Below are 27,681 nucleotides of genomic sequence, written 5' to 3' on the forward strand. Positions count from 1 at the left end.
ATGGTGGTGCCGGGATGTCGGGGCCTGGCCAGGCCCAGGGTTAGGGTCGATCGGAGGCCACGCGGCCTCGTGGTGCTGTGTCCAAGATGGCGCCCAAGCCGGGCGAGGGGGCCGGTAGGGATTCGGGTCCATGATGTGGAGATGTCCAGGGGCAGGGGTCCCATATGAGACGGGAAACGGATGGTTGTTGCGTGTCACACCTGAAGAGCCGGGCTCGGGCCCGGTCGTGCGGGGAGGGAGCAAGCCCTTCACGTGGCCTGTCCAACAAGGTCAATAGTCGTATCACCCAACACAGGTCACGAATTAAAAAGAAGGTGGTAAGTGCGCCTATGGTCCAACACTTTCTTGATTCAGACCATAGTGAAATGGATTTCAAGTGGACCGTACTGTGTACAGTAGTGCCATCAGGAAACAAGGGCCCGATTGATATTGAGGATACTCTGCTCAGAAAAGAGGCATACCTGATTCTTAAATTTAATAGTGCACAAAACGGATTGAACACCCTGTCCGAGGTGTCTAGACTATGAGTAAAGGTTGTATGGGACTCCACGGGGGCCTGACAGTCCCCCTTGACTGAAGGGTGTAACATGGGGAGAAGCGAGCGGAACACCAAAGCTCCTGACACTTGTGGGCCACTAAACTGGTACGCGCGTATTTCCAACTACAAATCCCAGAAAACCCACGGTCATGTGACCGCATTTAGTATCCAGGCAACCCGACCGCCGCCCTCGACATTGAATCATTTGGGAAGCGAACCGCATTGAGAAAGGTGAGCGGAGGGTCTGAGTGCACATACCAAAACGGGTTGTTGAACTCAGAAACTAAAACCGATACCGATCTTTTTTAACAGCGCAGGAAATCGGAGGGTGATTGAGAGTTACTACGCGGTACTTCCAACTAGCAACGAAGAACCAAAAAACTGTGTGACATGAAGTGAGCCGCTCCCGAAGCCCGCGGGGCACCTTACGAGGTAGGGGCGGCACTTTAACCTATTGTTTCGGGTCTGAAAGGACTTAAACTTGCTGGTATTGATTTCCTCCTCTCCCTCCCCCAGGTCACTGAAGCCTCACCGTGCCATAGGGAGACGCCCTTCCGTACCCCCAAACTAAACTAAAGGTATGTCCTGCAATGTTTTTGACTGAAGTGACTGTTGGGCCATTACTGAACTTGACTCTAAATTGAATTCTTAACGTCTTGTAGACTGCAGCTCCCATTATCCAGAACAAGACATAGGACAAACTCGGCTACCATTCAGGTAACTTGTTTTTAAATGCAGAAGATCCAAAGTGGTCTTAGGAGATGAGGCCATAGAATTGACACTTAAATAGTGTTTCTCTTTTACTTTACACACATGCAGATAGTAATGACAAGGCCCTGAAGAGAACTCGTAATTGATGTATGAAGTTCGAAACGCGTCGGCAAGAAAGGGGATAAAAATTAACAGCACCAATAACAAACAACTAACACGACCAAAAACTATTTTTGTGTAACAACTGGTACAATTAACGTGTCGTGATATCTCCTTTCATTTGTGATTTTGTCTATTACTGTTTCCATAATTTTTCATTGTTGGCTATTGAGATTAGTTACTGTGATTTTTCTCGTGGAATAGTCTGAATACAGACGTAAATGCTTTGTTGTGTACAGTGTATGTACCTGGTGATTTGTTCTTTTTTGTGCTAAATGTTATGTTTAAATTGATACATGTATATGTTATATTTGTGGTGTTCTTTGTCTGACATGTAAATTTAAGAACTTTCCAAAAAATTGGTGAAATCAAGGTTCAAATAAATATACCTAACATATCTAATTCAAGTGGATGTGTTGCTTATAATTAAGAGCTTTTTCCAAAAAAGAAGTGGGGGGGCACTCTTTTCATGTTTAAATATCTGCAGCAAAGGCAGAGTATTTTTCTTCCTGTATCCTAGATTCATCAAATAAATCTAAAGATATCTTCTCTGTCTTTAATGAATTGACCAATTTGGAGAATGTTCGTCCTAAAATAATCCCTACTCAGTGTCTGTGTGACTCACTTAACACTTATTTTAGGGACAAAATCACAGACATAAAAACTAGCATTCCACAATCGAAGACTCCAATCACGATCGGCATGGCAATCAAAATCGGTTCCGCCACACTTACCAACTTTTTACCCATAACCTATGACCAGCTTTTGGAACTAATGATGAGAGTCAAATCTGGCTCTCCACTGGACATCTGCCCTCCTCGTATCTTGAAAGAATGCTTTTTCACCTACCCAACCCCTGTTCTTGCTCTCCTAAACAACTCCCTCTTATCGGGCATAGTCCCATCTGCTTTTAAAGAAGCCACAGTCATACCTCTATTAAAAAAATCCGGGGCTGACCCTGCATGTAAGGCAAACTACAGGCCCGTCTCCCTATTGCCTTACCTGGCAAAAATCCTAGAGGCACACATGGCGAAAATTCTTTCTAACTTTCTGGAGGAGTCCTCCTGCTTTGACCCCCATCAGGCTGGATTCCGGCCTGCTCACTCAACGGAGGCAGTGGTCACTGCAGTTTTGGACACACTTCGAGACTGCGCAGATAGACGTTCCCCCCAGGCTCTGGTGCTCCTGGATCTGTCGGCTGCGTTCGACACGGTCGACCACAACATCTTGGTCGAGCGTGTCGGACAGGCCGGCATACAGGGCACAGCGGCCTGCTGGCAAAAGTCCTTCTTAGAGGATCGCTCCCAAGCGGTGCGCCTGGGGGATGTAACCGGTGTCAAACAGCCTATCCCATGCGGAGTGCCACAGGGCTCCTCCCTGTCACCTCACCTCGTTAATATATACATACTCCCTCTTATACAAACCTTGAGGGATAAACAGGTGAGAGTATTTAACTATGCAGATGACCTGCAGCTACTCTTCACCATTGACAACTCCGAAAAATTCATCAGTCACTTCCAATCAACCATGAGGTTTATTAAATCCTGGATGGATCAAAATCAGCTGAAATTAAATCCAGGTAAAACCGAACTGGTATTGACTGGGTACAGTGCTAAGTACTGGGGTCCTCACTATTGGCCATCAGATCTGGGTCAAGTCCTGCAACCATCATCATCGGCCAAAACGCTTGGATTTATTGTGGACAGTGACCTTTCATTAAAAGCACAAGTGGGCCAGGTGGTTTCCAAATGCTTCTACCAGCTAAAAAAAATCAGGAAGGTCCGGCGACTACTAACGCCAGAAGCTATTACCCAGGTTGTGATCGCCACTGTTCTGTCCCATCTGGATTACGCGAATGCCATCTACTTGGGTCTCCCAAGCTATCTACTCAAGCGTCTCCAGATGGTGCAGAACTATGCTGCTAGGTTGATCCTGAAGCAACCAAGGTGGCAGGCAGCGACCCCCCTTCTCATCAAATTGCACTGGCTTCCGGTTACACAACGATGTACCTTTAAAGCAGGCTGTATGATTTTTAAGTCGCTGCATGGTAAAAGCCCTATATTCATTAATCAATTAATCACCAGCACCAACATGCATCAACGATTTTTGCATGCGCAAACGGTGCGATTCGCTAAAATTGGCCGTTTGCGAATGCAAAATCATGTTTTGAGATGCATCATGCATTTTTGGGAAAATCGCTATTTTTAGCGAATTCCAAAAATGCGATTGCTTCTAAGGAATCGCAAATTTGCGATTCCTCAAAAGCAATGCATGAATAATTTTAAAATTGCGAATTCGCAAATCTGGGGTGCAAATTACCACGAGGTTGAACCTCGTGGTAATTTGCGAAAATGTGTTAAAATGCTCTAATTTGCATTTAAAAACACTGTCATGTTACAGACACACATGTCCTTAGGACATGTATGTTTGAAACATGCACTCCAAAATACATTTCAGGGGTGCAGGGGGGGGGTCCAAAGGACCACCCCCTGCACCCATGGAATGCATCAACAGTCTGCGAATTTCAATTTGCGAATTCGCTATTCCCATTGATTCCTATGGGCCTTTTGGCCCATAGGAATCAATGGGAATTGCGAAATCGCAAATTGAAATTCGCATAATATTTGCGATTTGGTAAAAATTGCGATTTTTGCTGATTCGCAAATATTATGCAATTTATATCATGCATCCCGTTTTGCGATTCCTTATTTGCGATTCCTTAAAAATCGCTAATAAGGAATCGCAAAACGTTTTATTGATGCATGTCACCGCAGATATGTTCCCTCCCGCAACCTTCGTTCACTCCACCTAGGCCTTCTCCAGACTCCCTCCTTCAAACTCAAACGCTCTGGTGGACGTAGGTTTGCAACACTTGCCTCTTGCTTATGGAACACCTTTCCTTTGGAAATCCGACTCTGCCAAGATCTTTTATCTTTCCGGAAAGCGTTGAAGACCTGGCTTTTTAGACAAGCTTTTTAACCTACCTTCTCCTCACCTCCGTTTGTGTTATTGCTAATTTTCAGCGCCAAGAAACTAATCAGTGTTAGTGCGCTCAATAAATGATTTAATAACATAACATAACATATGGGTACGGGGGGAGGGCGGGCACCGACAACATGCCCCGACATAGCCCCCCCATAGCAACAAAATGTGGGCCCCTCTTAACAATTATGGCCTTAAACTACACATGCCCCCAAGATCGGTGGAGCGGCCCGCTGCCAGACGGGGCCGCTCAAAATGAAGCCATTACACTGTGCCACGAAGGGCACCGAGCAACAGGGAGGTCCCACTCACCTGACTGCTCTCTGAAGCGGGACTCAGGTGGTGGCCTCCTCGTCTGTCCTCACAACAGGGGCTCTCTCTGCAGCACAAGAGCCCCATAGACCGGTCTTGCCTTGTCCTGCCTGCTTCCCCCGGGCCCCCTCCATCCGGCACCCGGGACTCTCTCGCATTGGGCGCCATCGTGGGTCTCTCCCCTCTTTCTGGGAGCCCTGCTGCAATGCTCCTGCCGGCCTCTTCACCCGGTCCCCCATCTCGGGACCGGGGCTCGTCACCAGCACACGAGGAGGCGGGTTAGGCTCCCGACCTCCTAGCTCCAAGGCTTCCTCTCTCGCGGGGATTCCTTCCATCCTGGAAGCCCCGCCCATGTCCCTTACAATTGTGCCTGACTTCCTGGTCGTGCTACAGCGGCCAGGAGCAGGCTTCGTCGGGGCACAATGAGGGGGAGGCTCCCTCGATATCGAGAGCACACCGCGGGGTGGGCACCCTCTCTAGTTTTAGCACCAAAACGGCACAAGTCGCGGGGTGGGCACCCGCGCATCTATAACAAAATCGCAGGGTGGGCACCTGCTTAATTAAAAATACAGCATCACGGCGACATCCTCGTTTAGGCAGCGCCATGCTGCCCAGTCCACCCATCATCCCTCCTGGGGGAATTGTAAAAAATAGCGCTCACCAGGCCCTAAGAGGAAGGTCCCCCCCAGGTCCTAAGCAAACGCACAGGATCCAAAGAAAAAGGTCCTGGGGGCAAAGTAGAGCAAAGGGGACCCCAAGCAAGAGATCCCCCAGGCATCCAGGTCCATCAGCCATCCAGGGGCTGGGCAGGGCCCAGGGAGGTAAGCCTTCCCCTGGGCCCCAGCAGCAGCACGACCCTGGTAGATTCTAGTCAGGAAAAACAAGAACATTTTCATGGGTCACAGCCCCCTTTTTATACAGCAAACTCCTTTGTCTAGCAGGGTGCAGGCAATGGGAGAACCAGCTACAACTGGTTATGGGAAACTCCTGAGCATTTTGTTTTGCTCTGCCCCTCTCTCCCTGGCCAGGCTAGGGACATCAGACGAACCACAGGGGGCGGAGACAGCATTGTGGAGGGAAGGCCAAGCCCTATTCAGGTCCCAGGTGCAACTCCTCCCTGCCATCAACATGCATATCTCTCCATTCACCACCGTGGCAGACCCATCCTGCCTCCTGGAGCCAGGCTCACCAGCCAGCTCCAGCCAATCACAAGCCAGTACATTCACTGCACAGACACACCAACTTCTAGAAGTGGCACTTCCATACTAGACACATTAAAGCTGCACACATCATCGTGCAGCATTCAATCTCACGAGTTCGCATATACCAAACTTGACCCTGCACTCCCCACACATCAGGAACTACCATGGTCACACATATTCCCCATGCATTCCTATGGGATGGCAGGCCAGTCTCACCACACATACACAGAGAGCGCACACACTTTACCCTGGACCACAGTGAAAAAGTGCGCAGAGGCCTAAAATCACCAACACCTGGTTATAGAAATAGGCTAGGAAAAAGCAAAAAGTTTTGGGATGAACCTGCCAAAAGGGCCAGTCCAACAGTCCCCCTTACACTAACGCCACCAGAGCTTGGTTGGCCCCTTACCTGGTTGAAATGACCCTGGACCTGCAACCACAGACACAATGAGGCAGCAGACAGGCCAGTAGGGCTGAGGGGGACTCACAGTGTGCTGCGTGAAAATGCACCAAGAAATAGAAATATCCGCCTGAAGAGCACTCTGGAGCTGGGTCGGGCCTGGGATCACTGAAGCTGAAGTGCCCCAACATGGCAAGGCAAGGGCCTCCGAACCCGGGAGGTGAGTGAGGAAGTACCGTGGGGTTCACAGTTCTAGCTACTGGCTCATTTCTCTTTAAATATGTTTCCAGGTTGTCCTGACAACACAGTGTAGTAGCGTTTTTTGCATGCTACATAGCAAAGCCGAGTTTTCAAAAAGTAATAATTTATAGTCAGTTCCTTGCATATGCTCGAGATATCAAATTATATCCACAAAAAGAAAGTTGTGGGTTTATTGATTACGATATAAGTAAACACTACACTGATGTTTCATTCCTACAGTACAGTGTTCGAGATCTCTGCTGGGATTGACTTTCCCCCATTCAAGGCATGTATATTTCCTGCAGTTTCATGTTCCCTGCAGTTTCATGACAGCCCTGTTCCCCATTTGTGTGTTACCTATTGTCTCTATGTTTGTATACTATTAATATTAGTTTTTAATCTTTCACTTTTTCAAATGGTTGTTTGCATATTCTGTTTTGTCTTCAAGGCTGTCACTGAGAAAGGGTTGTGTGTGGGCGTAAGCCACGCAAACACCAACCACAGCGCCACCAGTTGCTGTTTGTGTGCTTTTTACTTGAACTCTGCACTTCTTGTATTGCCCTTCCTCACATTAAGGTTTTATTTGGGACCAATAATTCCCGAAAATATTATGATACACTTTTGTTGACTGTATTTATTTTTTGCGCAAACTTTTTATAGCGCTGTGCTGCAAGCTAAAATGCGTCTGGGCACTTTTCAGTCCATTTAAGAAATACTGGAAATTTGGTCTGCAGAGCATTACAAAGCTCCACTAACTATAGCCGCTATCATACAAGCTGTAATTGTCTATTGTTTCTGACCACTACCATTTGTTTTTATATACTACCCATCTGAGACCACTAGAGGAGTGGGTGGGAGCAGGTAGGTGTGCTGCTTCTGTGTAATCAGGATCTCAACAAAGCTAGTTACAGATGGAATTTTCCAGCAGCACTGGTGCTTTGCAGCGGTTTAAGATTTTAGAGTTTCTGGTTGCGCAAAAGGTGTCATTTCTGATATTTATTTGCTCTACCTCATCTTCATTCCTTGATTTTTGCTCGCGAGTAAGTGTCACTCATAGTTGTTGAATGTCACTCATAATTGCACTGAATTAATGAAAATGTCACGCATAGCAATCTGAAACCTTGGCAGCTATGCATGCTAACTATAGAGACGTTTTAAGGCATGAGCAAAGTGGGCTCTAGCCCAGGGCCCCAGCCTTTTAAAGGGGCCTCCTGATAGATCAGGCCCTGTTCTCCACACAGTATTGCCCTGATGACCCTAAATGATTCTTAAACATAGATTGTTTAAATACCACTTTCTTATGTGTTATTTTAATAGGGGTGTTGTGTGTGAGTCTTTTACAGACATTATTTAGAGAAATGTTGTCTTTATGTTTTCCAACACCATGCCGCATCCACAAAACAAATTCTTTGAAGTTCGAAAGAGGACCTGACAGAAATGGCAGTGGCTCACAGAGATTATTTACAACAATATTAGTGCGCTGCCGCTATATTAAAATATTGAAAACACACATCAATATCCCAGAATATTAGATGGAAACACATTTAGGATTCAGAATAGTGTCCTTGTAAATGGTCAGTGACCTAGCCAAAGACAACCTGAATAAGATGAAACTGGATCATAAACTCAAAGGTGTTCCAAACAGGGCCCCCCCCCCCAAAATGCTTTAAGATGTCCCTGCGCTAACAGTCTCTACTATGGCCTTTCATTTGGGATTCACCAGAAGCAGAGGTCATTCTGCCCAATGACTGATTTCCTGAGAGCCCAGACACATCACAACTGATAGGTAGGACCGCCCACTCAGGATCATCTTTGATTAACTAACTTCTCCAAGTGTAGTCTTTGAAGGACGATAGGGAGATATTAGGATTAGACAATGATCTTCAAGAAAGACCACACCATGGGAGATTAGAGGAACCAGTTCTTCACAACAGCAGCCAAAAGAGAAATATGGAGAAAAGTGTTGAAAAAGGAAATAATCTAAACCTTCTCCAGAGACTATTACCAGAGAAGGCTGTCATAAACCAGGTGAAGGGAGCAGGGCTGCCCCTTCGTGGAAGGCCCAGAACAATTTCATATCTCAGACACCAATGGTTACTGAGGTGGTGAAAGACTCCTGTTCAATGGGTCTTTGGTGGTTCAAATTATTGAGAAGGCTGGCATAGCTAGGGCAGAGGTGCATTTGGGATTCATTTCTACTCTTATGATCAGGACACAGTCTATTATTGGTAATTCACCTTCTTACAGTTTTTGGGCCTCAGTGAATTAGGGATGTAAACGTTGTGAAGAGGTAAATGTATCTCAGTCGCAGATGCTTTGCAGGATTCTCCCAGATGTGCCACATGTATTAACAGAATTATAACTATTTTAAAACCAATCTTTTGATGGCATTACACTCTGGTTACGCTGCACGCTGGAGACAGCAAGACGTCCTGCTAGAGATGCGTTGCGTAGAGGGATGCTACTGTCCCATGTCATGTTGTGTTACAGTAAAATTAGCAGTTTGGGGGTGTGTCCCTACATGATATAATCCAAATCACTGTTTTCTGGGTCCCATTCTTGGCCTTTACTATATAGTTAAGTTGGATGTCAGATGTGAATTTGTGACAGAAGAACTAGGGCCAGATGCCCGTTTTTTGGAAACAAAAGAGCTTTTTACAAGGTAAAGCCCTTTCACAAGATGAAAAGCTTTTGCAGACTTGCACATTTTCTACCCATTTCTAACTTGAAAGTAGGAAGTGGCATGAAATGGAGGTTATTAGTCTTAGAGGTGTTCCATGGGGTGGTGGAGGTTTGAGAGGGACAGACCTAAACATCAATTTGTGGAAAGTGTCTTGTATCCATGTGTGCATTATCTCAACATGACCCTTGCGGGTATCAGAGTGTTTTACAGGGGGAAACATAGGGCAAAGTATGACGTATACTATTATTGTCTCCTGAGATAGTTACAGAAGTGTATGCATAAAGACAAAACATAAAAAACATCAAAAACAGTGATGGCCAACATCAGTTATGTGGGTCACTTCAATGTTCATGTAAGTTTACTCATGAGAAGAGACTTTACTTCTTTCTTGAAAAGACAGTAGAGGGATTCAGTCTGGTTTCTGGGGGCATTGCATTTCAGAACCTTGGGGCAATTCCAGAGATGGTTTGATTGTATGTTTACTTTTTGGAAAATCTTTGTGGTTTCAGACGAAAAGTGCTGAAGATCCTGGAGGATATATCACCACTGAGAGCGCCAATTTCTGGACCAGATATCTCGGGGTCTTGTGGTGAAGGGCTTTGTGAGTCATGTAAGCGATTCTAAGTTGAAATCTTGCTTAAAGTGGGAGCCAATTGAGAGCTCTACGGTCAGGGAAAATGTGGCAGTTTCTTTTAGAACCCGTGATGAGCCTGAGATCCGAATTGAGGGAGGCTCTTAGAGGGGCACTTGTATACCTGGTAATTCACGTGTTGCACTCCCAACTAGAGTTTCTACTGCCAATTTGAAGTCATTAAAGGGAAGGAAGGGTTTTAGTTTTCTCAGAATGCTCATATGTATGTTTTCTCCTTTTGTTGCGGTACTGATACATTTATTCATGTTTAGATTCCTGTCAAGTGTTATTCCAAGAGATCTCGCAGAGTCAATAATTTGAGGCTGGTAGTTGAGCGCTGTAAGTTGTTTAAGCCATTCCTCTATGATGGATGTTCGATTGGGAGGAACGATTAGGAGGAATTCAGTCTTGAGGGTGTTTAGTTTAAGGTGGTTTTCAGCAAGCCAAGCTGTGTTTTTGTAGAGTTTAGTTAAGAGATCTGATGTCCTCCGGAGAAGAGACCTTTATGCACAGTTGTGTATTATCCGCGTACATGTGATAATGAATTTGGAGTAACTAAGAATTTCGGTAAGAGGTTTCATAAATAGATTAAAAAGAGTGGGTGAAAGGGAGGAGATCTGGGGGACTCCTACGTGATTGGGATGGACTTAGATAGAGATTGATTGACATTGAATCTTTTGGATCTGTTTTGGAGAAATTTAGAATGGATCCTGATAGGCCCAGTCTATGTCTCCGGAGGTCTAGAAGGTTGTCGTTTTTAATGGTGTTAAATGCCGAAGAGAAGTTGAGCAGGATTAAAAGGGAAGCTTTGTTTTGGCCCAGGATTTTTAGCTCATCATCCACTATGCGCAGAAGAGCCGATTCAGTACTGTGCCCTGCGGAAAACCAGATTGGCACTGGTCCAGTTGGTGGAATTGTTTGATGTGGTTGCAAAGTTGGATGTGTACATATTTTTCTAGGACTTTAGCCAGAGTTGGAATGTTAGAGATCAGGCATCAATTGTTTAGATTTGTGTAGTCCACAGAAGTGTTTTTTTAGGAAGGGGGCACCTGACCTGATGTAAGGTTTTCTGGTATAATGCCTTGAAGCAGAGAGGCATTTCTTATCTTGGTCATAGTGGCAGTATTAAAGATTTGATCTCAATTAGGAAGTTAGAGGGTAGAGGATCGACAAAGTGGTTAGAGCGATTCAATGTTGTGAGAATTTTTAAGATTGTGCCTTCATTAAAAGTTTTGTAGGAGGACCATGCGGCATTGTTTTTGAGGGTGAGTCATGATGGGCAAATGGTAAAGGGTGCCAGAGAGAGTGAAAGGGTGCTGTTTGGAATTAAAGAATGATGCTCTAAAGCCGTCTCAGGTCAATCTTCATGTTTTCAGTCTTCTCACGGAAGGAGGCAAATTCATCACAACTAGGTAATGAGTTTGGTCCAGCTTGGGGCGGGGGTTTAATAGGCCATTTGATTGTGCTTTAACTGATTCAAATAGGTTTTTGGTCGGTTTTTAGCTTGGTCTAACTGGTTCCTAAAAAAGTTTGCTTTAGACCTTCTGAAATTTTTGTAGTAGGAGTTCCTGGTAGCTCTTAGAAGTTTAAGGTGGGCAAGGGACAGGAAGGCTCTTCATTGACGTTCAATTAGTCTTAAGGTAACTCTATCCGAATTGATGCTGCCATAGTACCATGGCTTGGAGTCTTTGATAGTAAGTCATTTCAGTTCAAGCAGTGCAACTGAATCTAGTACCGTAGTCCTGGAACTGAAGTAGTGGTTTGTAAGACCTTGTACATCTGATAAGTCATCAGGGGAAGGCAAGAAGTTGCCACTAAGAGATGTTAGTAGATTGATGTTAGCATTTTTTTGAGGCTCCTTTCCATATTTTAGGTTTCATAGTTTGGGTTGAGTTTAGTCTCACAGCTTCATTAATGAAGAATATAATGAAGTGGTGGTCCGACCAATCACAAGGGAGGATCGATTCAACTTGAATGGAATCAGTGTTGGCAATGACAAAATCTAAGATTGCACCGTTATCATGTGTGGGGCTGTTGCACATTTCATTATGGTCCTGGTCCGTAAGAAATACTTTAAGGCTGTTTACAGCAGAGACATTTAGGTCGGTCCAATGTAGATTGAGATCTCCGAGGAAGATTCGGGTGCCTTGTTGTCCTGTGTTTGTAGTCACGATATCCTTAAACTGTTTGATGAAAGGGACGGTGGTACAACGTGTGTAAGGTGCAGACTGGTCTGCTGTTACATAAGATATCAATACAAAGGCATTCACACGAGGATAATACCGGTGAGTGAGATCGTTTCACAGTAAGGCTATTCCAATGGATGTAGCCAGTGCCACCCCCAGGTCTAAGAACTCTGTTTAATCTAGTGAAATAATGGTTTGGAGGGACCAGAATATCGAGGATGGGTGTGGGCGATTCATTTAACCAGCTTTCGGTCAGGATTAGAAGGTCGGGGTTATGAACCAGTATGAGATCAGCAATGTCTGCCGCATGTTTTGAAGCCGATTGACAATGTAGAAGTATGCATTTGAGATGGGGTTTGGCAGGAGCTAGGGGGTCCTATGTGAGGGTGGCGTAAGCTTGCGTTTTTTTATTCCTCTATGGTTGGGTCTTGGAATACTGTGTGGTTTAGGGGGGATGGATTGGATTAGGGTATGACTATTTGTGTTATCAGGGCGCGATGTATTGCGATTGTGTTGCGGAAGATCATAAGAGAAGAGGAGAGAATGGATATCATTGGCCGATAAAGGATCCCTCAATCAGAATGGCCGAGTTGGAGCATTGGGGTAGGGTAAAGTTCTCCATCTCTGGTGAAAGTGCTTCAGAGAAGGTGATTGCATAGATGGGGGGGGGTTCAGAGAATAGTTACTATGATAGTTCGTAACCAAATCCCTACTAGGCCATCTGACCTTGTGTGACTGTAGGATAAGGCCAAGTAGGCTTTGGAGGTCTGATTTGACTTGTTGTAGTGAAAGTGAGATCTCATCAATTCTGGAATCTAGTGAGCGGTGTGTACTACTTGGTCTCGGGGCAGGAGGCGAGTGTGTGGGCTTTAAGGGGATGCAATACCCTGGGCCTATGTAGGGCAGCCAGTAGGAGGGGTGTTTATAGGGGGAAGAAGGGTATGGGATAGAGTGGGAAGGTGAAGCGAGGAACCGTATGGGTGTGTGGGGGGCTGGAGCTATGGTGTTGGTCAGAGTTAGCGGGACCAACTTAGAATATGTGTTTAGTAATGGGGGATGGGATGTTGGCAGAGCACTGCTGGGGGGGGGTGACTTTCAAAGCCACTAGATTCTGGCGGAGCTTGACTGGGCGTGTATTGAAGTGGGGGGGGGGGGTAAGAAGTGGCTGTCTAGTGGGGGATTCTGGTGGCGTGTTAGAAGGGATTATTGAGTTTAGAGGGCCTGGGGTGGGGGAATCAGATCTCATAACCTTTTCCTTGATAAGAGGACAAATATTGTCAAATAGTTCCAAAATGCGGTCTGATGACTGTATGAGGATGATCCCATTATGGAACATGGTGATTGTTGCTGTTGCACTATATATCGGTGAGGGGACAATTGAAATCCTGAGACCGTGGGATGTTTTTCAAGAAGTGGAGATGGAGAGCAAAGAGAAGAAGACTTTCCTCCATTGGGCTCTTCTCTTCGTGTAAAAGATGTCACTGGTTAAAGCTCCTTTGTTCATGGGGAAGTAAGGATCCGAGACCAGGGTCTCAGGGTGTGATTTGAGAAGTTTATGCTTAAAACATTTGGATGCTTTTTTGTCAAGTTTGGTGGGTACTTATTGGTGTAGGTATGTTGTCCTGACAAATCCATATTGGGGTCAATGCTTATTTGGAGAACCATATCTAGTATAGAATGTGGGAGGCAAGGTGAAGATAGGTGGGGAAGAGGTGGGGGGCTATGGTAAAAATATGAGAGGCTGCAAGTTGGAGACCAGCTAAGGGGTGTACTTAACGCTGGCCGGGATGGAGTTAGGGACAATTGCTTACAAAAATAGAAGGGGAAGTAATGATCTGAGGAGGGAAGGCCGGGGGGATGGAAGAGAGTGAAGAAGAGAAGAAACACTAGGGATACGCCCGGACAGGCGTAAAAGTAAAACGCAACTGGGTAGAAGTAGTGAGGCTGTAGAGAAACCTATCATGCGTGCTTATCAACTGTGGTTCATTAAAGGTCATCATATTCTGCTGAAAATGGTTGAATAAAACAACATCATTAACATAGATATATTCCGAGGTAAAACTAACTAAATAATTACCTAGAGAGTAATATATATATATATATATATATATATATATATATATATATATATATATATATATATATATTATATACAAAACATGTACATGATATAGACACAATGCATATAATATATATATCCCGTCTCACCCTGCTACAAAAGCAGCACAAGTGCACTCCTTGTGAATAAGACACTGTAGCTGTTACTTTGTTTCTAAACGATTTATTCGAGCATAAGCCAAGCCAAATAAATACCGTACACGTTTCGGCGTATAAAGCCTTGCTCAGCAGTAATTTGATCAGCATATAGACCGACATTTAAACAAAACATTTCTTCACGTGCAACGTACATAGTGAACATAGAAAGTGGACACATATCACACTGAACTGTCGGCAATCGTGTAGTGGTAAATGGTAAACATAACCTGTCATCAACTTTTCAGCCGTTTGCAAACTTGTAACTTTCTTTCACATTAAAGAATATAAACAAGCTGCCTGCTCCAATTTACAAATAAACATTGAAAAAAGACATTAATTGTTTAACATCATTTTTGATTTGTTAAACACAGTAGTCCAATTATCGTTCATCCAATTACAGCCTGTAAGCTTCTGGAGTTACCAGCTTCTACCATCATAGTATCCCTTATGTCGAACACAGGCAGAATTATATGTTCAGGAAAACAAGCATTGTCATATACATCCCGCAAGTGCGATTATAAAAGAACAGCCTTAGAAATTATAATCTGGTTTGTAATTTTCATCAAAATATGCATATCGTAAATATATATATAATCATCCCAAATTTCTCTATCGGTTAGCTTACAACCGATTGTTCATAAGCAAAACTTAAATGCCTCTGGAGAACATTGTTATTCAAACACCGTTTCCATGATACATAATCTCGATGCTCTATCTTCACTACCATATTTTCCCGAGTGGGTAAAGTCAGGACAGTGGATACATTCCAATAACATATTAATAAAAATATTATTCATACTATCCCAAGTGGGAAAATCTCACACTCACCCTGTCCCAGCTGCAAAAATATCTCAAAACTTCTTTTTGAAAAAACAACTTACAGCTAATAATGCATTCTTTACATACATTTGTGCAATCACTAGTCCTATACGATGTACATGTTCCTGAACATATATCCACCTATGTGAGAAGGAGGGGAAGAAAAGACAAGATTGTAACTAGCTACCAATGCCACAGTTTACTGTGAATATTATGTAGTGACTAAAGTGCAAGTGATCTAAAAACATTGTTAAAATCAGAACAGAATGATCTTAGGACCGTAGTAAGAGATTTCCATAATTCATCAATTCCTTCAAAAGGGAAAAACAATGCGAAAGAAAAGAGCAAAAAGAAAGGAATAGGGTAAAGTCAACAATACCAACATCCATACAGGTTAAGAACAAGAGGGCATTGAAACCCAAACCTATGGCTTCCCAACAGGTACATGCAGAGTTCCTCTGGTTAGTCCCCAAGTTGCCAAGATAATTCTTCCTCTGAATAAAGACCTCCAGGGATTTTGGTGTCTAATTCCATAATATACACTGACTCTAACTGACGTAGTCTGCGGATTCTATCCCCACCTCTGTTTGATGGTAATACACTGTCAATTACAAAAAATCGCAATAAATTGCGATTACTCGTATGGAGTTCTTCTAAATGTCTGGCCACCGGGGAGTTTGTCTTTATTCTGGATCGCTCTCATATGTTCCAGAATACGCTTTTTTGCTGGGAACATGGTACTGCCCACATATTTCTTGGCACATGGGCATATCAGTACGTAAACACAGTGATCTGAGAGGCATGTAAGATGTTTATCAATCAGCCTCTCTGTATTAGTGACCGGATAATGTACCTTCCTCACATTCATGCTGTATTTGCACGCTTTGCATGACATACAGGTAAAGAAACCCTGGATATTACTTTCCGGATTCTTAGTCTTCAGTACCTCATTGCTGCATAATTTGTGTTTCAGCGAATTAGCCTTTTTATATGTGATATTAGGAAGATTTCCAATCACATCCTCCAGGGTAGGTTCTGTTTTAAGTACTTTCCAATGTCTATTAAGACATGTTCGTACCTGCCAGGAGCCTGAGTTGAAAGTAGAAAAGAATCTAATAATTCGTCCCCTTCCGTTTGTTCTTCCTCCACGGGCACTAACAGCTCCGTCTGCCTGAAGTTGGCCGCTTTTACCTGTGCTTGCTAAATCACATTCGAGTCATAGCCACGCTCCAAGAATCTGATAGTCATGCATTCACATTCAGCATTGAAGTCTGATTCCGTGCTGCAATTCCTCCGAGCCCAGAGAAATTCCCCATAGGGTATGCTTCGGATCAGAGTACTCGGATGACCACTTTCCGCATGCAGAAGAGTGTTTCCCGCAGTTGTCCTACGATACCGTTTGGAAACTAGTTTGCTTTCTACTACTTCTACACACAGATCGAAAAATTCAATCCTCTGATCACTTATTGTACCTTCAAATTTGAGACTACTTTCATTGGTGTTTAACTCCGACACAAATTCAATGGCCTCTTTCCGCGTACCTTCCCATATAATAAAAAGGTCATCGATATACTGCAGCCATAACTTGACATGGCTGCGGTATTTGTCATGCCTTCTGGACACCTGCTGCTCCCAGCTACCCAAGAATAGATTGGCGTAACTGGGAGCAAAACAGGTGCATGGCAGTGCCCTGTGTCTGTCTGTAAAAAACTTTATCAAAGATTAAATAGCTATTCTCTAAACAGAACTGAATCATTTGTAAAACCATTTCAGTATGATTAAGAAATGAAATGGAATGGGAACCTAAAGAATGTCTGCATGCCTGCACACCATCAATATGTTTAATCGATGTGTACAGGCTGCAGACATCTAAGGTTATCAAGAGAAAACCTTCCCGCCATTGTACATCCTGGATCTTTCTTAAGAAGTCTCTACTATCCCGAATGTACGATGGTAAGGCTTCCACATAAGGCCGCAAAAAGTAATCAATAAACTTTGATGTTTTTTCTAGGAGAGACCCCATCGAAGACACAATGGGTATTCCCGGAGGTGATGTGGCATTTTTGTGCAGTTTAGGTAAAAGATAGAGAATTGCTACCTTTGGGTTATGATTTAACAAAAACGAGAACTCGTCACCCTCCAAAATGCCCTGTGACTGCCACTCTTTCAACATCTTGTAAAAGGTGGTATTACATTTATCAACATCCTCTCTAGTTACTCATTCATAGCAATCCTCACAGTTTAGCTAATGTAGCCCTTCTAGTACATAATCACTGACATTTAATATGACTACGTTCCCACCTTTGTCCGACTGGCGGATAACAATATCATGATCTGCTTGTAATGATTTAACCGCCAGCCTCTGTTCTTTTGTCAAATTGTCATGAAACCATTTTTTCTTTTTTGCAACCATTTTCAAACCATTGATAACTAATGTTTCAAATGTATTGATACCACAGGATGGCAAAACAGGATTAAAAATAGATTTAGGTTTGAAAACATTAGGGCAATTCAAATCAACTTTATAGCCCAAACTTTGTGCAGTGATTGGAACTGGATTTACATTATCCCAATCTAGCTCTTTAAGTGCAATCAAAGTATTGATCTTGTTATTAGTTTCAGTTACAGGCAAGACAGTTTGAGTTTCCATTACTTGTGAGGTGCTTTTGACTTTCAATTTGTGCCACTTGTGTAATCGTAGCTTGCGAATAAAATAAATCAATTCTTTCTTGAGGACCAGAGAAGGTGGATGTGGGGCCAAAGGAAAGACCAAACTGTAAAACATCAAGTTCAACATTATTGAGATAACGTGAAGATAGATTTACCACATTTTTGCTGTGCATCATTTTCCACGCTTCTATTGGCCCCTTGTTTCTACTCCTACCGGGCCAGTTGGCGCTCTTTCACCATCCGCCCCTCCTGATTTGTTTGCGGCTGGCGTTGTTTCTTCTGTAGCTTTTCCTCTTCCTCTGTCTCGTCCTGTGTAGCCTCTTCATCTTCGTCTGTCGATCTGCCAGTTCTGCGGATTTTGATGTTTGGTTCATTAGTCTAAATTCCTCCCAAAAATGTGTCAGTTTGTTTGTTGTCTTCTCTGTGGTTAATGTGCCATCCTCCGAAAAATATCACTTTCGCTAACATCCCTGTCATCACTTGTGTCCCGGCAATTCTAAGGAAGTGGCAATTGGAGATATATATATATATATATATATATTCAATGAAAAAACCATAGGTTTTAGCCCATATATAGTTAGGGATTAGCATTTACAAAACCTTATTTTACTCGCATAAAACCATTAAAATTCGCATATATAGTTAGATGCGCTAACTATATATCGCGCACCCGCAATCCACTGCTGATGATGTCACATATTACATCATTCATGACATGCTCAGTGACATCACTGATGACATCACTGATGACATCTCAAATGACATCACTGATGACATCACTGATGACATCTCAAATGACATCACTGATGACATCACTGATGACATCACTGAAGACATCTCAAATGACATCACTGATGACATCTCATTTGACATCTCATTTGACATTACTGATCACATCACTGATGACATCATTCATGTGATTATACGATGAACCTCTTCAGACTCTAATATAACCTTAGATACACTCAGTGTAAACAAAAACTCACAGACTGTCACTCATCCATGGAGTTACTCACACACCTAGTCAGTCATGCAAAGAATCAATCACACCTCCATTTCCTCTACTATACAGTTATACACACCTTACTTATTCAAACATATACTAACACATATTTACTCTCTTATACAATCCCTGATACAAGTTCACAATGATCCATACAGCCACTCACACATTCACTGGCTCTTATGCACAGTTATTTATATATGTCAACTCTCACATGTACTGTGTTTTACATATGTACTTACTTTGACATGTAGCACTGAGATATCCATTCACTCACCAATACACTCATGCACACAGTCAACCGCCCATACAGCTATTTCCACATGCACTTTTGAACCCATACATCTAGTGAATCAACTGCTCACACATCTATGCACAGTCATACACCTTCCAGCCACCCACACACACACACTCAGTCTCCCATACAAATACTTCGGCAACCAATCAATAACCCATATAGTTACTCATTTAGCTACTGATCAACACATGCAGCAGTTCATAGAACAACAGATATAATGATGCACAAATTAAGACAGTTTAGTCACTAACCCATGCACTCAGTGAGACACATTTAATCACTCACTCATACAGTCAGTCATGCACCTACTAAATCCTTCATCCAGACACTTATACATCCACTCATTCTTCAATATGTAAGACATATTTTAACTTTACAGAAACATACAGTCACTGGATGTTGTCATCAGTGATGTCATTTGAGATGTCATCAGTGATGTCATCAGTGATGTCATTTGAGATGTCATCAGTGATGTCATCAGTGATGTCACTGAGCATGTCATGAATGATGTAATATGTGACATCATCAGCAGTGGATTGCGGGCGCGCGATATATAGTTAGCGCATCTAACTATATATGCGAATTTCAATGGTTTTATGCGAGTAAAATAAGGTTTTGTAAATGCTAATCCCTAACTATATATGGGCTAAAACCTATGGTTTTTTCATTGAATTTCAATGGTTTTTTAATAGCAAATATCAAAAGCTGTCAAATGTCAAGTACATGATAGGTAAAAACATTTTCGTGTTTATGCACGCTGATGTGCTTTGAACGCTGCCCCCCCTACCCCCCCCCCCTCTTTTCTCTTGGCAGTACTCTCTCTTTGCAGATAGTGAAGGGTAGTTAACGCAGGCCTTTGCCCCCGTTGTAATCCGTCGTGCCTGCTTCTCTCTCTATTTGATTGATTGCTATCCAAGCATTTACTGTTTTAGAATTGGTTCTCTTTGGTTCATTCTGTATTTACAAACAAGCACAGAGTCGCAATACTCTGTTTAGTCTTTGCAGATAGTGAAAAATCGTTTAAAAAAACAAAAGGAATCGAGCAAAATCAGTAGGCCACTAATGGGATCTGTTTTTGACCTCGCTAAAATAGAAACATTAAGAACAACCCCTCATGAGAAATACGAAACTAGTGAGATGAACTTAGCTCCACACCATGATGGCTGCAAGACAGCTCGGCTCCGCCACCCACCCCGCCCAAAATAACGACAAACCCTATGCAAATATTATAAATATATACAACACACCAGCAAAGTAACAGGGTAAAACGTTTTTTTAAATAACTATATACATGGCAGCCTGCTGCAAAATCGATCCAAATGCCTTTTGGTGACTCTTCCATTGTGAACATTGTCCCACAATCCGTTTGACCTGAAACGATTACACAAATAAAACATTTGTGAGTTTTAAATTTCCGGAGAAGTATAATTCACCAATAGTTTTCTCTGTAGATCTTTTTCCATTAACAATCCCAGTTCCATCACCCGCCCAGGATATCACTACTGTTAGTTGTCATTGTTGCTTCTGTTTTAATAAAAAAAAATTTAAGGTGTTTATTGTTTTTGTTGCGATGTATATATTTATAAGTTATTAAACTGTTATAATCCTACTAATTTTTTTATCGATTATTGCTGTTTGAGATATTCCCTGTCTACAAACAGAGAAGAATAGAAATATTCTGTCTCCCTTTGCAGATAGTGAAGGATAGGTAATGCAGACTTTTGTCCCCCGTTGTAATCCGTCATGCCCATCTACTCCCCACTGATTGAGAAACTAGTTCCACCCGGACCATTTATTAGAGGTACATCATCTGACTCAACCGGAGAGAACCCCTAATAAAGAAGACATATGTAAAATACGAAGTAATCCCTGTATCCTGTTAAACAGAAACTTTAGCATGAAACACACTTGAAAAGGAAGGGAAAGAAATCGAACAAAATCAGTAGGCCTCTGATGAGTTTTTGACTTCGCTAGAAATAAGAAACATGAAAGTGGTGAAAGAAGCCAAGCTTGACGTTACGGCAGCCACAAGGTAGCTAGGCTCCGCCACCCCCCCACTGCTCCAAGCATGTCTGTCCCACCGCCCGCCACGCCCAATAACGGTAACATGAAATAAATACAAATCAGCAGATACCTACCCCCATTCCGGAAACTCCCGAAGTGCAACAGGTTCGCGGCTACGCCCATCCGGAAGACGAGGCCTTCGGCACGTGTAGGGCGAGTCCTGCTGGCAGCCGTCGGCCGGGGAGGTCATCCCGTAAGGTGGGCCAGGAGAGGAGCCGAGGCCGACGGGATTCTTCTTCTTTCTTAGATAATGGCTGCGACAACGGGGGGGGGATGTCTTGCACATGCCACAGACCCCCCCCCCCTCGTATCTCCTGGTCTGGCCCCGGCTTGATAGGAGCTCCCCATTCGGGCCTGAAGCGCCGCCCTGCAGGCCACGGGGGGGGGATGTCTTGCCTCTGCCTCCGACCCCCCCCCTCTTATCGCCTGGTCCGGACATCACGGATATCAACGCCAGGTGTCGGCGTGGGGTGCGCTGGGAGGGAGAGGCGGCGCGAACAAGCCTCTCCCACCCCCACAGGTGAGGGCCCCTCGGCTGCACCCCCAACGCTCCACTCACCCAACAAAAGGGTTCCTCCACTCTTGCGATACAGCGACGCTGCATTCACCCGACAAAAGGGTTCCTCCACTCTTGCGATGCAGCGACGCTCCACTCACCCAACAAAAGGGTTTCTCCACTCTTGCGATGCAGCGACGCTGCACTCACCCAACAAAAGGGTTTCTCCACTCTTGCGATGCAGCGACGCTGCACTCACCCGACAAAAGGTCTCGTCCACTATTGCGAGGCAATGATGCTCCGCTCACCCAGCGGGGGTCTCGTCCACTGTTGCGGTGCAACGGCGCTTCTGAGTTCAACTAGAAAATGAGTCCTGCATCCAGAAACGTTCTCCTCAACTTTGAAGATTCTATAAGAGCCACGGGGGCCCCCGACCCCCGATGGGGAATGACTGCCATGATCACCCACGGAACGACCACGACGTAGCCGCGGGACGTCGGCCCGCTCATGCCGGCGCCGGCCTCAGTCTTGAAATCACCAAAATCCTGCAAGACTACCAACTTGATCAGTTCCGGTGGGACACCAGTATGACCCGGTAGGAGAGATTTTTACCTCCCACCCCTCTTTGACTGATGGTTCATGTCGCCAGTCCCCTCTACTACCCTTCAACGAAAACTTTTAGACTGCCGAAAGAGGTCCCGGTCCAACCACGAGTTGGTGCAGACATTTTGACTATACTTGGACCTTCCTGACCTCACCCAAAATGGCGCCGGTACAAATGAAACTATTGTGCCCCGATTGCTCAGCCTTGATATCATGAGATATGTATGCAGTTTTTAGCACATGAATTGATATGGGATAAGACTGATTATATGTTCGGACAATTAATTGATCCGGGATGGGTATTGATTATACGTTCGAACAATAAATTGACATGGGACTTGTACTGATTACACATTCGGACAATGAATTGATTTTAAGTTCTAATGCATCATTGATTACTGTATTTATTGAAGGTTAGAATTGTCGACACTTTTGGTACTTGCTCACAATGAATTATCGATATGATTTTGTTGCACTTGTCGCACTTTTTACTGATTATATATTCGGACAATGAATTGATCCGGGATGGGTATTGATTATAAGTTCGAACAATGAATTGACATGGGACCGGTACTGATTACACGTTCGGAAAATGAATTGATATTAAGTTCTAATGCATCATTTATTACTGTATTTATTGAAGTAATACTGATCTCTCCGCATTAAATTAATTTTCCACATGCTACACAAGTCAATCTCATCTGCCCAAAGTTCTTTTGCAGATTTGGGACCGTTTCCCTTGCCTCTGACTCACTTATTGCTAAGTCATTGGTGGATGTTTTTGCCGGTCGGGGGTTATCCCCCAAATCTCGAAGTTGTGCTTTAGAATAATTACAAGGGTGCCACCTCTCCATGTGCCAATGCATGGTATGATTACCATAGCAATATTTTTTTTCGGTCCCTCTCGAGAGTTTTTTTTTTGCAGATGAGGCAGGTAACGAACCTGGCTTTAACTTTCTTTTCATGAGAAGGAAAAGAAAAAATTGCCAGATAAAATTCACTCTCACATGGGACGTTCTTGGCATTTCTTTTAGTTTTTTAATGTACATGTTCATAAAACGATTACACAAATGACACGGACACAAACACCTCCCCCTCCCCTCCCCCCCCCCCCCCCGGGGCGCCCCATGCCGTTTTTCGGAGCAGCATTGTAGGATGCCAAAACCAGTGCGTCAACTTACTGGACATCACCTGGGTGCCATCCACATCTCAGCGCGTTCTGCTGCCTTGGGACTATTCGCACAACAGACCGCTACTGACGAGGCCTCCCCGCGCACCCCCCGGGACGCCCCACGCCGTTTTTCGGAGCTGCATTGTAGGATACCAAAAACCAGTGCGGCACCCAGGTAACATCACCTGGGTGCCGTCCAGAACTCAGCACGATGTGCTGCCTTGGGACTATTCGCACAAAACACAGCTACTGACCATTGTTGCTTCTTTTTTAAAAAAATGTTTAAATGTATTTACTGTTTTTGTTGCGTTCTATATATTTATAAGTTATTAAAGTGTTATTTTCCTTCTACTTTGTTGAAGTGCTATATATTTTTAATGTGACACATAATTGTAAAAACTTTGATGTACAAAGAGACATCCCTGGAATCTTCCGCTTCAGGCTCGGTCCCACACACCCTCACAGTGAGAATCCCCTCCCCAAGCACAATACAGGATGGTTATCAGATAGTAGGAACGCGTGTGGTGTGACGGATCTCATCGGGTGGGGGCCTTGATCTACTGTAACTCCTTTGAAGAGGGGTGATTCTCTACAGCTGGGGCCATAAACTACATCTGCAGGGCTAGGTGATAGCCTGGGACCGGCCTGGACAATCGGACACAGAGGAAGAGGAGTGTCAGAGGGTGCGGTAGTGAATAGGGTGAAAGGGTGGTGTCGGGCGGGCACATGGTGTGATTCTCAGGGAAGAGCAGCGCACATGGGAGGAGGTTTCTGGCCCATGCATGAGAGAGAGCCATGCTGAGGATCGGCGGCGTGCAGAGAGTGGGTCTGGTCAAGGCATCTAAAATGGCTGCCGTGCTCAACAAAAGTGTGGCATTGCAAAAAAGACAAGATGGCGCAGACAATGTTTATCAATAAGGATTAATTTATAACAATTATTTAAAACAAAATATTTACTCGCAGTGACAAAATGGCGGTCAACACTTCCTGATTTCCATCGAATCGAACGTTAACAGACGTCACGCAACAAAAAAAAAAACGCTCACGCACAGCCGCTGGAAGACATGTATCAACATATATGAGCCTCCTCAGCCACCCTCAGAAAACAAAAGGGGTCAGGATACGTCTCCCGTACCCCCTTATACCTAGTAATTTAATGAAATCGAAACACAAAATGGCGAATTCACGTTTCGCTACCAGTTTGCGAACCGAGAAGCGCTTCTACCGCGAAAAATCAAATTTTTATTATTTGCCCCACGGGACCCTTTAATAACCCCAACATCATTCCTAGGGGGTCAAGAGAGGTCTACCTAGCCCCCTTTCATTAAATTCCCCCTTCGTTTTTCTCCTCCTTTTGTCTCTCGATCCTACCGACAGACAAGATGGCGGCCGCACCGGACTGTTTAGAATGTTGACAGACACCGGAGAGCCAATCAGCTTCGCTACACAAAGCTCCGTTACGCGAAAAGTACGCGATCTGGAGCACTATCTGGGACGCTGTCACAGATATACCTGTTTTTTAAACGTTAATTTCTCAAAATCCACTGGAGCACATATATTGAGACCCAGCAAAGGCACATCGGACTAACAGTCCCTATAATTTTGCCAAGTTTCGTGCAAATCCATTCAGCCGTTAATTTGCGAACCGAGAAGCGCTTCTACCGTGAAAAATCAATTTTTTTAAATTTTCCCCACGGGACCCTTTAATAACCCCAACATCATTCCTAGGGGGTCAAGAGGGGTCTACCTTGCCCCCTTTCATTAAATTCCCCCTTCGTTTTTCACCTCTTCTTGTCTCTCGATCCTACCGAGAGACAAGATGGCGGCCGCTCCGGACTGTTTAGAATGTTGACAGACACCGGAGAGCCAATCAGCATCGCTTCGCAAAGCTCCGTGACGCGAAAAGTACGCGATCTGGAGCGCTATCTGGGACGCTGTCACATATATAAATTTTTTAAAACGTTAATTTCTCAAAATCCACTGGAGCACATATATTGAGACCCAGAAAAGGCACATCGGGCTAACAGTCCCTACAATTTTGCCAAGTTTCGTGCAAATCCATTCAGCCGTTCGAGCTAAAAGTGAGGCCAAACGCCCTATGGAAATTAACATGGGAAAAACGCATTTTGGGACCCCCCTTTTTTCTCGGCCCCCCCTTGACGAACCCCCCCAAATTTTCAGGGGCTGCTCAGAAACAAAATGTGCCATTTTCCTGAAAATTTCAGCCGATTCCGTCCACAAACGCCAAAGTTATTAGACATAGAATTTTCAAAAGTCCCATAGAGAAAAAATCCTAACTATATATACCTACTGGCGATAGCCAGTAGGTAATATTTTATATATATATCAAAACAATTCCCTTGCAGGCATAGAGTGACACATAAATTATGCAAAAAAGAAGGAGAGAACTCTGGGTAGTTCCCAAGTTTAGATGGAAGGCAGCTCCTGTATAGATCACCCTCAACACCAGCGACACTCTAAATTTGCTCACCTCAAATTTCTGCTTTTCTATCAAAGTTTTTAAGCATGGGATTAGCACAGTGCTATCCACGCCGAGATGGAAATGGACAAAGTCTTTTGCCATTTGTACAGCAAAGTCTTTAAGCATAGGATTAGCACAGTGCTATCCACGCCGAGCTGTAAAATGACAAAAGCCATTTACCACTCCAGGCACAATATTACAGCTTTGGATTGGTAAAATACCATCCAAGCCAACCTGAAATGAATAAAAGCAACCCCGGACACGTGTGTCGCTGTCATTACAGCTCTTCAGAGAGGTTTAGGTTTGTCCAGACACAAGGGAGCCCCCAGTATAAGTCAAAACAATTCCCTTGCAGGCATAGAGTGACGCATAAGCTCTTCAAAGGTCCTCAGTGTTCACTTAACTGTTGATATTCTGATGTTCCAATGTTTCAATTGATGTTGGGGCTAACAAGGGATTTTCGCTGTATTGCAATCCCTAGCCTCGGAGCTCCCTTCTCAAGCTCCTCGCCAGTCGGCGGCATCACAAACATGCTAATCCTTTTCTAATTTCTGATTGCAGCTCGGTGTCCCGCTACCACTTATACACAGCCTTCCGGCCTGCTAACCAGCCATGTAGTGTTTTACGCTTTAGTAGGACAGCCAATGAGAATGTCTGCGACACTTTAACGTTTTAGCTAATCTGATTGGTGTCAGAGTACCAGAAGCCACAGGTGCCTTCTTGTACCGGCTGTGCTGTTTAGAACCTTTGTGGGTGGAAGGATGGCCCTCCAGTGGATTGGAAATGAAGTTCTACTAAATTGATTCACATCTGGCCACTGGAATATTGAAATGGGCAGAATATGCCTGTTTCACTTTTCCCCCGAAATATTCACCTATTCGTAAGGTTAGCTCCCTGTGTAACTAATGGTATGTTGCTCTTTATAAATGTCTTTTTTTATTTTTGCAGGTTTTATTGAGAAAGTACAAATGCAAAATTAGAACACCAAGATTGATTATGTGTCGTTTTTGCTTTTTCAGATTTTCATTAGGTGGAGCAAGTTCCTCATCCCACTGAAGATTTAATTGTGCTTGGTTTTCTCCTGTGAGTTGTGGTGGTGAATGTTAAAGGGACCTTGCAGTGTCTACACTGGAAAGACTAAGACACCGCCATGCTGTCCTTCACTGACGGTGATAGAAAATTCCAGAAAATGGAACCGCAGAAATTAGAACTCTCACAAATGGTGGATTTGCAGTTCTGTGCGACTATAAGTTTCATTTTTTGATGAAAATTGTTATTTTTGATGTTAAGCTCAACCATAGTGCACAGATTAGTTGGTGGCATTGTTTAAAAAAAATGTTGAAATATAATCGGAGAGCTGTGATGAAGAAACCGAAACAATTTGGAAACCTCAGGAATATTGCTTTAACTTGTTCACTCTAAGGAGCGATGCGAATCTATCCTGCTGGATTTCAGTACAGATTTGTAAATAGATTAATTTTTATATCCCCAGAAAAAAGCCCATTAAAAAGTAAATAGGGAATCACTGTGTAAAGAGCGTTCAGGTACTCCAGTAGGGAGAACTGACAAGGATAACGCTTTAGTGGCCATAAATGAATCTTGCCTTTTATTCAAGTTTTCTTTGGTTATTTTTATATTGTGCAACAATAATTTGTATTTTGTACTTGCAGGAGTTGCCATTGGAAAATAGAATTTACCAGAATGCTCAAAGCTACCCTGTTAACATGCTAAAATGAATCGTTGCTGATCATGTCACTGTGTTCAAAGTTCTGTTT

At 43.8% G+C, this 27,681-nt stretch overlaps 1 protein-coding gene across 1 annotated transcript in view; it reads left to right on the top strand.

The window, feature by feature from the left end:
• The window catches only part of STK24 (serine/threonine kinase 24), a 745,744-nt gene extending 718,348 nt beyond the window's left edge, over window positions 1–27,396 (top strand). The window contains exon 11 of the mRNA XM_086947876.1: window positions 26,926–27,396. Coding sequence (XP_086804002.1) covers window positions 26,926–26,962 — 37 coding nt within the window. The 3' untranslated portion in view covers window positions 26,963–27,396. The remainder of the gene's footprint in view (window positions 1–26,925) is intronic.
• Window positions 27,397–27,681: the final 285 nt, after the last annotated feature.

Source organism: Lissotriton vulgaris (assembly GCF_964263255.1).
Source record: "Lissotriton vulgaris chromosome 8 unlocalized genomic scaffold, aLisVul1.2 SUPER_8_unloc_1, whole genome shotgun sequence".
NCBI classification, from domain to species: domain Eukaryota; kingdom Metazoa; phylum Chordata; class Amphibia; order Caudata; family Salamandridae; genus Lissotriton; species Lissotriton vulgaris.